The following is a 12,500-nucleotide window of genomic DNA, read 5'->3' on the forward strand; positions in this document are numbered from 1 at the left end:
CATAATGTTGGTTCATAATGTAGAGTCATAATGTAGAATCATAATGTAGAACCCTAAGGTAGAATCATAATGTAGAACCATAATGTTGATTCATAATGTAGAGTCATAATGTAGAACCATAATGTTGGATCATAATGTAGAACCATAATGTAGATTCATAATGTAGAGTCATAATGTAGAACCATAATGTTGGATCATAATGTAGAACCATAATGTAGAACCATAATGTTGGATCATAATGTAGAACCATAATGTAGAATAATAATGTAGAATCATAATCTAGAATCATAATGTAGAACCCTAAGGTAGAATCATAATGTAGAACCATAATGTTGATGCATAATGTAGAGTCATAATGTAGAACCATAATGTTGGATCATAATGTAGAACCATAATGTAGAACCATAATGTAGAACCATAATGTTGGATCATAATGTAGAGTCATATTGTAGAACCATAATGTTGATTCATAATGTAGAGTCATAATGTAGAACCATAATGTTGGATCATAATGTAGAACCATAATGTAGAACCATAATGTAGAACCATAATGTTGGATCATAATGTAGAGTCATAATGTAGAACCATAATCTAGAATCATAATGTAGAACCATAATGTAGAATCATAATGTAGAATCATACTGTAGAATCATAATGTAGAACCATAATGTAGAATCATAATGTAGAACAATAATGTAGAATCATAATGTAGAACCATAATGTAGAATCATAATGTAGAACCATAATGTAGAATCATAATGTAGAATCATACTGTAGAATCATAATGTAGAACCATAATGTAGAATCATAATGTAGAACAATAATGTAGAATCATAATGTAGAATCATAATCTAGAATCATAATGTAGAACCCTAAGGTAGAATCATAATGTAGAACCATAATGTTGGATCATAATGTAGAGTCATAATGTAGAATCATAATCTAGAATCATAATGTAGAATCATAATGTAGAACCATAATGTAGAATCATAATGTAGAATCATACTGTAGAATCATAATGTAGAACCATAATGTAGAATCATAATGTAGAACAATAATGTAGAATCATAATGTAGAATCATAATCTAGAATCATAATGTAGAACCCTAAGGTAGAATCATAATGTAGAACCATAATGTAGAATCATAATGTAGAACCATAATGTAGAATCATAATGTAGAATCATAATGTAGAACCATAATGTAGAATCATAATGTAGAATCATACTGTAGAATCATAATGTAGAACCATAATGTAGAATCATAATGTAGAACAATAATGTAGAATCATAATGTAGAATCATAATCTAGAATCATAATGTAGAATCATAATGTAGAACCCTAAGGTATAATCATAATGTAGAACCATAATGTAGAATCATAATGTAGAACCATAATGTAGAACCATAATGTAGAATCATAATCTAGAATCATAATGTAGAACCCTAAAGTAGAATCATAATGTAGAACCATAATGTAGAATCATAATGTAGAATCATAATCTAGAATCATAATGTAGAACCATAATGTAGAATCATAATGTAGAACAATAATGTAGAATCATAATGTAGAATCATAATGTAGAACAATAATGTAGAATCATAATGTAGAATCATAATGTAGAATCATAATGTAGAACCATAATGTAGAATCATAATGTAGAATCATAATCTAGAATCATAATGTAGAACCCTAAAGTAGAATCATAATGTAGAACCCTAAAGTAGAATCATAATGTAGAACCATAATGTAGAATCATAATGTAGAACCATAATGTAGAATCATAATTTAGAATCATAATGTAGAATCATAATCTAGAATCATAATGTAGAACCCTAAGGTAGAATCAGAATGTAGAACCATAATGTAGAATCATAATGTAGAACCATAATGTAGAATCATTATGTAGGACCATAATGTAGAATCATAATGTAGAACAATAATGTAAGATCATAATGTGAATCATAATGTAGAATCATAATGAATCCTTACTAGTCGTTCTAGTTCTATGGACATGGCACCTATCATTCATTCAAGTTGGTTTAGGTATCTAACATATTCCGGAATTATTATGACATGATAATGACATGCTTATGAATTTCCACTGCATGGGTGATGACTTTGGTACGATGAGTTACCTGTGTTTATCTCCATCAGTCCATCAGTCCATATCAAATGTCATATATCCAATCTACTGACTCCATCTATCCAACACGACCTTTGTGTAGTACACACACACACACACACACTCTCACTCTCTCTCTCTAACACTGACATGGATCATTGTAGAGTCATAATGTAGAATCATAATGTAGAACCCTAAGGTAGAATCATAATGTAGAACCATAATGTTGATTCATAATGTAGAGTCATAATGTAGAACCATAATGTTGGATCATAATGTAGAACCATAATGTAGATTCATAATGTAGAGTCATAATGTAGAACCATAATGTAGAACCATAATGTTGGATCATAATGTAGAGTCATAATGTAGAACCATAATCTAGAATCATAATGTAGAACCATAATGTAGAATCATAATGTAGAATCATACTGTAGAATCATAATGTAGAACCATAATGTAGAATCATAATGTAGAACAATAATGTAGAATCATAATGTAGAACCATAATGTAGAATCATAATGTAGAACCATAATGTAGAATCATAATGTAGAATCATACTGTAGAATCATAATGTAGAACCATAATGTAGAATCATAATGTAGAACAATAATGTAGAATCATAATGTAGAATCATAATCTAGAATCATAATGTAGAACCCTAAGGTAGAATCATAATGTAGAACCATAATGTTGGATCATAATGTAGAGTCATAATGTAGAACCATAATCTAGAATCATAATGTAGAATCATAATGTAGAACCATAATGTAGAATCATAATGTAGAATCATACTGTAGAATCATAATGTAGAACCATAATGTAGAATCATAATGTAGAACAATAATGTAGAATCATAATGTAGAATCATAATCTAGAATCAGAATGTAGAACCATAATGTAGAATCATAATGTAGAACCATAATGTAGAATCATAATGTAGAATCATAATGTAGAACCGTAATGTAGAATCATAATGTAGAATCATACTGTAGAATCATAATGTAGAACCATAATGTAGAATCATAATGTAGAACAATAATGTAGAATCATAATGTAGAATCATAATGTAGAACAATAATGTAGAATCTTAATGTAGAATCATAATCTAGAATCATAATGTAGAATCATAATGTAGAACCATAATGTAGAATCATAATGTAGAATCATAATCTAGAATCATAATGTAGAACCCTAAAGTAGAATCATAATGTAGAACCCTAAAGTAGAATCATAATGTAGAACCATAATGTAGAATCATAATGTAGAACCATAATGTAGAATCATAATTTAGAATCATAATGTAGAATCATAATCTAGAATCATAATGTAGAACCCTAAGGTAGAATCAGAATGTAGAACCATAATGTAGAATCATAATGTAGAACCATAATGTAGAATCATTATGTAGGACCATAATGTAGAATCATAATGTAGAACAATAATGTAAGATCATAATGTGAATCATAATGTAGAATCATAATGAATCCTTACTAGTCGTTCTAGTTCTATGGACATGGCACCTATCATTCATTCAAGTTGGTTTAGGTATCTAACATATTCCGGAATTATTATGACATGATAATGACATGCTTATGAATTTCCACTGCATGGGTGATGACTTTGGTACGATGAGTTACCTGTGTTTATCTCCATCAGTCCATCAGTCCATATCAAATGTCATATATCCAATCTACTGACTCCATCTATCCAACACGACCTTTGTGTAGTACACACACACACACACACACTCTCACTCTCTCTCTCTAACACTGACATGGATCATTGTACTCAGTGTTTTTTTATTAAAAAAAATATGTATATATTTAAATTTTAAATTTCCCCCCTTTTCTCCCCAATTTCGTGGTATCCAATTGTTAGTAGTTACTATCTTGTCTCATCGCTACAACTCCCGTACGGGCTCGGGAGAGACGAAAGTCGAAAGCCATGCTTCCTCTGAAACACAACCCAACCAAGCCGCACTGCTTCTAAACACAGCGCGCATCCAACCCGGAAGCCAGCCGCACCAATGTGTCGGAGGAAACACTGTGCACCTGGCGACCTTGGTTAGCACGCACTGCGCCCGGCCCACCACATGAGTTGCTGGTGCGCGATGAGACAAGGATATCAATACCGGCCAAACCCTCCCTAACCCGGACGACGCTAGGCCAATTGTGCGTCGCCCCACGGACCTCCCGGTCGCGGCCGGCTGCGACAGAGCCTGGGCGCAGACCCAGAGTCTCTGGTGGCACAGCTAGCACTGCAATGCCTTAGACCACTGTGCCACCTGGGAGGCCTCAGTGGGAGTTTTCTGACCAGCCACCTCTATCTTAATCAAGCGATGAGGTCAGGGATCAACAGGCCTGATAATATGATTAAGGTCAGGGATCAACAGGCCTGATAATATGATTGAGGTCAGGGATCAACAGGCCTGATAATATGATTGAGGTCAGGGATCAACAGGCCTGATAATATGATTGAGGTCAGGGATCAACAGGCCTGATAATATGATTGAGGTCAGGGATCAACAGGCCTGATAATATGATTGAGGTCAGGGATCAACAGGCCTGATAATATGATTGAGGTCAGGGATCAACAGGCCTGATAATATGATTGAGGTCAGGGATCAACAGGCCTGATAATATGATTGAGGTCAGGGATCAACAGGCCTGATAATATGATTGAGGTCACCTCATCTGTGATCTGCCACATTTCTTAATAAAATGTTACGTCTCAGTCTGTTTTACTAATCTCTTTTACTAATCTCTAACAGACGTTAGAGATCTGAAAAGGAGTCTTGTCAGAGGGTATGTCTGTGTGTGTGTGTGTGTGTGTGTGTGTGTGTGTGTGTGTGTGTGTGTACGTCAGGGATGAGTGATTTAGCTGTATTATCTGTGACCACAACAGAACGCCACTCTACAAATGACGCACGCACACACACACACACACACACACACACACACACACACACACACACACACACACACACACACACACACACACACACACACACACACACACACACACACACACACACACACACACACACACACACACACACAGACAGACAAACTCTCTGACAAGACTCCTTTTCAGATCTCTAACGTCCCGTTCACAGATTAGTCTCTGGAGTCCTTAAAGTAATTGTTCCACCCTAAATCAACATCTTAAAGGAACAGTTCACTCCTAAATCAATATTTTAAAGAGATGGGTCACCCCAAAATCAATGTTTTAAAGAGATGGGTCACCCCAAAATCAATGTTTTAAAGAGATGGGTCACCCCAAAATCAATGTTTTAAAGAGATGGGTCACCCCAAAATCAATGTTTTAAAGAGATGGGTCACCCCAAAATCAAAGTTTTAAAGAGATGGGTCACCCCAAAATCAATGTTTTAAAGAGATGGGTCACCCCAAAATTAATGTTTTAAAGAGATGGGTCACCCCAAAATCAATGTTTTAAAGAGATGGGTCACCCCAAAATCAATGTTTTAAAGAGATGGGTCACCCCAAAATCAATGTTTTAAAGAGATGGGTCACCCCAAAATCAATGTTTTAAAGAGATGGTTCACCCCAAATCAATGCCTCTTTTGTATACCTTCAAAGTGGTCAAACCTGCCTCTGACGTGTACACTGAGAATAACAACATTACCTAAGTAGAATATTCAAATTATTGCAATCGAACAATTCTACACTTCCATGAATTCACAATATGTAAATCATATCATGATGGAGATTTCTTTAAGTACTAAGAGGCATATTTAATAATAAAGCTTACATGAACAGAATAATATATTTTATTATTAAACAGGCAGTGGTCCTTTATAAATCATGTATTTGATGTTGTCCGGCCATCGTGCTTCAGCCTCAGACAGCTGTTATTAAGTGCATCATCGTGTTTAACTTAAAGCCTAAAAGGATGCAATTCTCTTCAACCACATTAGCCTCAATAATGACCATAACCAACTTATCCCTGCATGCATGGGTCATTGACCGTTTAAGAGAGATGAGAGCGAGACATCGGAGCAATCAGGGGCGCCATGACAACCCCTCTCCTCCCGCACGCCCTCCATTACGCCACGGTTCCGGCCTCGCGCCGGAGCATATGGAATAATTGGTGTGTTATTGGTCTCCCGGGGGACCAGGCATGTGTGGCGCGAGGGGTTCCTAATTGGATTGATTTGTTTTGATGTGTTTTAGAGGCGCTGAAGGAGGTGAGGGACCCTATAGAGCCGGCCCATCTCAGACAGTTACACAGAGACTCATTACATCTTCAGGAACCAAAGGGTTCCATTATTTACCTCTACTAAAAGGATCCTTTAAAGCAGTTGTTGGTCTCAGTTTAACCTGGCGTGCGCTCCCTGACACTATGAACTGGTTAACCAGACCAGTCAGTGTCACCAAATAGGAGACTGAAATGTAACGACTGCAAATATAAAGATTTGCATTGATTAAATGACTCTGTCATTACTGCGTATGCAGATGGTGAAGTTGTTTATTTTAGCTCTTTAATTGCTGTGTGTTTTACCACCAACATGCACACAGCCAGACTGTCCGTGGGCAGCTCTCCCAGTGTCTCAGCAGGATCAGAGCAGGCACAGTAGGCTACCCTACTGATCAGACTCGCTCCATTAGCCTGGCACGTGCATGGGGATAGATGGACAACTCAATAAACTGTCATAATAATATTGTTCTCCTCTGTGCAGGGAGCGTGCAGGGCCGTCTCTGATTTCATTTTAATAAGGTCAGTAATAACGGCGCGAGCCAGCCGAGGAGAAAACAGCTCCCGAGGGGCCCATTGAGAGGCGCGATGCGCGAGGCCCCGGAGGTGCCACTAGAGCTGACCCGCCAGCTTCACAAACAATCTGATCACGCGGCTCCGCGGCCGCCGTCCCCTGTCTCGCGGGACCCGCCTCGGCACGCCACGCGCTCATGCCTATTGTCATCCCCCTCGCGCTAATAAAATTGTCCCTCCTGCAGGCGAGGCATGTCGGGAAATTAATTTTATCTAATTATCCTGATGTCACCGCCGTCTTTCAGCACGTAATTAAAATGTGACCTGCGAGCTTCCTCCTCTGTTCTCCACCGGAGAGAAAAAAACACAAACTGAATTAAATAAATCAAGTGTTTGGTGGCTGATTGTGTCCCTTCTTCCTGTCCGTGGTGGCTGATCCAGACACACACACACACACACACACACACACACACACACACACACACACACACACACACACACACACACACACACACACACACACACACACACACACACACACACACACACACACACACACACACTTTCTCCCTCTCTCTCTCTCTCACACACACTCACTTGTTCTGTGTATGTGTCCCCACAGCGTACGGTGCAGAAGAATGCCAAGTATGTGTGCCTGGCCAGTAAGAACTGTCCGGTGGACAAACGGAGACGCAACCGCTGCCAGTACTGCCGCTTCCAGAAGTGCCTCAGTGTCGGCATGGTGAAGGAGGGTAGGAACACACTCACACACGAACTCTCGTGCACGATCACAATCAGTCCCGTTAGCTCATTTTCCTATAGAACACATCTTCTAATAAGGTAAAACTGACCCCTGGTCTCCATGGTGTGTATCTCTAATGATGGTGTGATTGGCCGGTAATGGTCTGGCCTATACAGCAGTCACACAGGTGCACACGCCCAATGCACACATTTTGCTTTGGTAAGACAAGGACTTAAGCTGTGAAAATCAGACAGACTGGCATCTCCTACTGATTCTAGGACCCACACAATCCGTGGGTCCCTCAGGAGTCCTGATTTAATGTCACCCTCTAACTCTCCCACAGTAACTCTCCCACAGTAACTCTCCCACGGTAACTCTCCCACGGTAACTCTCCCACGGTAACTCTCACACGGTAACTCTCCCACGGTAACTCTCACACGGTAACTCTCCCACGGTAACTCTCCCACGGTAACTCTCACACGGTAACTCTCCCACGGTAACTCTCCCACGGTAACTCTCACATGGTAACTCTCCCACGGTAACTCTCCCACGGTAACTCTCACACGGTAACTCTCCCACGGTAACTCTGCCACAGTAACTCTCACACGGTAACTCTCCCACGGTAACTCTGCCATGGTAACTCTCACACGGTAATTCTCCCACGGTAACTCTGCCACGGTAACTCTCACAAGGTAATTCTCCCACGGTAACTCTCACACGGTAACTCTGCCACGGTAACTCTCCCACGGTAACTCTCCCACGGTAACTCTGCCACAGTAACTCTCACACGGTAATTCTCCCACGGTAACTCTGCCACGGTAACTCTCACACGGTAATTCTCCCACGGTAATTCTCCCACGGTAACTCTCCCACGGTAACTCTCACACGGTAACTCTCCCACGGTAACTCTCCCACGGTAACTCTCACACGGTAACTCTCCCACGGTAACTCTCCCACGGTAACTCTGCCACGGTAACTCTCACACGGTAATTCTCCCACGGTAACTCTCACACGGTAACTCTCCCACAGTAACTCTCCCACCGTAACTCTCCCACAGTAACTCTCCCACAGTAACTCTCACGCAGAAACTCTCCCACAGTAACTCTCAAACAGCTCCACTGCCCTCTGCTGGCCAGTAACAATGGGAATGGTGGAACAGTGGGAAGGATGGGACTGGGATTTTCATCTTTCATCAGTAGTTTACCAAAATGAGCCATACCTGCTATCCTCACCCTTTTTCTCCCTCTAATGTGGTACTAGTCTCTCTCCTGTCTGAAATCTGATCTCTCTCTCTCTCTCTCTGCTGTCTGAAATCTGCTCTCTCTCTCTCTCTCTCTCTCTCTCTCTCTCTCTCTCGTGTCTGAAATCTGATCTCTCTCTCCTATCTGAAATCTGATCTCTCTCTCTCTCTCCTGTCTGAAATCTGATCTGTCTCTCTCTATGGTCTCAGTGGTGCGTACAGACAACCTGAAGGGCCGTCGAGGTCGTCTGCCCTCCAAACCAAAGAGCCCACTGCAGGCGGAGTCCTCGCCTCCCTCGCCTCCCCTCAGCCTGCTCTCTGCTCTGCTCAGGGCCTACTCACACTGCACTCCCAGGGAACTGGACTACAGCCAGGTGGGCTACATCTCTCTCTCTCTCTCTCTCTCTCTCTCTCTCTCTCTCTCTCTCTCTCTCTCTCTCTATCTCTTTCTCTCTCTCTCTCTATGTCTCTGTGTCTCTGCTTCTCTCTCTCTCTCTCTGTGTCTCTGTCTTTCTGTCTCTCTCGGTCTCTCTTTCTGTCTCTCTGTCTCTATCCCTGTCTCTCTCTTTCTATCTCTCTCTCTGTCTCTCTCTCTTTTTGTCTTTCTGTCTCTCTGTCTCTGTCTCTGTGTATCTGTCTCTCTGTCTCTCTCTCCCTGTCTCTCTCTCTCTTTCTGTCTCTGTCTCTCTGTCTCTCCGTGTCTCTCTCTATTTGTCTCTGTCTCTCCGTGTCTCTCTCTCTCTCTGTCTCTCTCTCTCTCTTTGTCTCTCTGTCTCTCTCTCTCTGTGTCTCTCTCTCTCTCTCTCTGTGTGTCTCTGTGTCTCTCTCTCTCTGTCTCTCTGTCTCTCTCTCTCTCTCTGTGTGTCTCTGTCTCTTTCTCTCTTTCTCTCTCTCATTCTCTCCAACCCAACCTTTGATCTCTAACCCACAACGTTCCTTCCCCTCTCACTTTCTGTACGATAGTTCAGTGCGGCGGAAGCCCCCTCCTCCTCCTCTGACACCCAGTACATACAGCTCTTCTATAGGCTGCTCACCATCTCCATGGAGACCACGCGTTGCTGGGCCGACCGGCTACCTGGGTTCAATGAGCTTCACGGCGATGACCAAAACCTTCTCATAGACTCCGCCTTCCTGGAGCTCTTCGTCCTGCGATTGGCCCACAGGTAAGAGGGGAGGAGTGACACACACATGTCCTTGCCTATACCTACCTGGCCACACCCACCTGGCCACATCTACCTGGCCACACCTACCTGGCCACACCTACCTGGCCACACCTACCTGGCCTTGCCTACACCTACCTGGCCACATCTACCTGGCCACACCTACATGGCCTTGCCTACACCCACCTGGCCACACCTACCTGGCCACACCTACCTGGCCTTGCCTACACCCACCTGGCCACACCTACTTGGCCACACCTACCTGGCCACACCTACCTGGCCTTGCCTACATCCACCTGGCCACTCCTACCTGGCCTTGCCTACACCTACCTGGCCATATCTACCTGGCCTTGCCTACACCTACCTGGCCACATCTACCTGGCCACACCTACCTGGCCACACCTACCTGGCCTTGCCTACACACACCTGGCCACACCTACCTGGCCTTGCCTACACCTACCTGGCCACATCTACCTGGCCTTGCCTACACCTACCTGGCCACACCTACCTGGCCACACCTACCTGGCCTTGCCTACACCCACCTGGCCACACCTACCTGGCCTTGCCTACACCTACCTGGCCACATCTACCTGGCCTTGCCTACACCTACCTGGCCACATCTACCTGGCCTTGCCTACACCTACCTGGCCACATCTACCTGGCCTTGCCTACACCTACCTGGCCACATCTACCTGGCCTTGCCTACACCTACCTGGCCACATCTACCTGGCCTTGCCTACACCTACCTGGCCACATCTACCTGGCCTTGCCTACACCTACCTGGCCACATCTACCTGGCCTTGCCTACACCTACCTGGCCACATCTACCTGGCCTTGCCTACACCTACCTGGCCACATCTACCTGGCCTTGCCTACACCCACCTGGCCACATCTACCTGGCCTTGCCTACACCTACCTGGCCACATCTACCTGGCCTTGCCTACACCTACCTGGCCACATCTACCTAGCCTTGCCTACACCTACTTGGCCACACCTACCTGGCCACATCTACCTGCCCTTGCCTACACCTACCTGGCCACATCTACCTGGCCACATCTACCTGGCCTTGCCTACACCTACCTGGCCACATCTACCTGGCCTTGCCTATACCTACCTGGCCACATCTACCTGGCCACATCTACCTGGCCACATCTACCTGGCCACATCTACCTGGCCACACCTACACGGCCTTGCCTACACCTACCTGGCCACATCTACCTGGCCTTGCCTACATCTACCTGGCCACATCTACCTGGCCACATCTACCTGGCCTTGCCTATACCTACCTGGCCACATCTACCTGGCCACATCTACCTGGCCACATCTACCTGGCCACATCTACCTGGCCTTGCCTACACCTACCTGGCCACATCTACCTGGCCTTGCCTATACCTACCTGGCCACATCTACCTGGCCACATCTACCTGGCCACATCTACCTGGCCACATCTACCTGGCCACACCTACACGGCCTTGCCTACACCTACCTGGCCACATCTACCTGGCCTTGCCTACATCTACCTGGCCACATCTACCTGGCCACATCTACCTGGCCACATCTACCTGGCCACATCTACCTGGCCTTGCCTACACCTACCTGGCCACATCTACCTGGCCACATCTACCTGGCCTTGCCTACACCTACCTGGCCACATCTACCTGGCCTTGCCTATACCTACCTGGCCACATCTACCTGGCCACATCTACCTGGCCACATCTACCTGGCCACACCTACACGGCCTTGCCTACACCTACCTGGCCACATCTACCTGGCCTTGCCTACATCTACCTGGCCACATCTACCTGGCCACATCTACCTGGCCTTGCCTATACCTACCTGGCCACATCTACCTGGCCACATCTACCTGGCCACATCTACCTGGCCACATCTACCTGGCCACATCTACCTGGCCTTGCCTACACCTACCTGGCCACATCTACCTGGCCTTGCCTATACCTACCTGGCCACATCTACCTGGCCACATCTACCTGGCCACATCTACCTGGCCACATCTACCTGGCCACATCTACCTGGCCTTGCCTATACCTACCTGGCCACATCTACCTGGCCTTGCCTATACCTACCTGGCCACATCTACCTGGCCTTGCCTATACCTACCTGGCCACATCTACCTGGCCACATCTACCTGGCCACATCTACCTGGCCACATCTACCTGGCCACATCTACCTGGCCTTGCCTACATCTACCTGGCCACATCTACCTGGCCACATCTACCTGGCCTTGCCTACATCTACCTGGCCTTGCCTACATCTACCTGGCCACATCTACCTGGCCACATCTACCTGGCCTTGCCTATACCTACCTGGCCACATCTACCTGGCCTTGCCTATACCTACCTGGCCACATCTACCTGGCCTTGCCTACATCTACCTGGCCACATCTACCTGGCCACATCTACCTGGCCACATCTACCTGGCCACATCTACCTGGCCACATCTACCTGGCCTTGCCTACACCTACCTGGCCACATCTACCTGGCC

The 12,500-nt window shown here is 44.3% G+C and overlaps 1 protein-coding gene across 3 annotated transcripts in view; it reads left to right on the top strand.

Moving 5' to 3' along the window:
• The window catches only part of LOC139405702 (nuclear receptor subfamily 4 group A member 3-like), a 40,446-nt gene that overhangs the window by 19,412 nt on the left and 8,534 nt on the right, over positions 1-12,500 (top strand). For all 3 annotated transcript variants that reach the window (XM_071148126.1, XM_071148125.1, XM_071148127.1), the window contains 3 exons: positions 7,479-7,608; positions 9,049-9,212; positions 9,802-10,001. In XM_071148126.1, coding sequence (XP_071004227.1) covers positions 7,479-7,608; positions 9,049-9,212; positions 9,802-10,001 — 494 coding nt within the window. The remainder of the gene's footprint in view (positions 1-7,478; positions 7,609-9,048; positions 9,213-9,801; positions 10,002-12,500) is intronic.

Source organism: Oncorhynchus clarkii, chromosome 3, assembly GCF_045791955.1.
Source record: "Oncorhynchus clarkii lewisi isolate Uvic-CL-2024 chromosome 3, UVic_Ocla_1.0, whole genome shotgun sequence".
In the NCBI taxonomy this organism is placed as follows: Eukaryota; Metazoa; Chordata; class Actinopteri; order Salmoniformes; family Salmonidae; genus Oncorhynchus; species Oncorhynchus clarkii.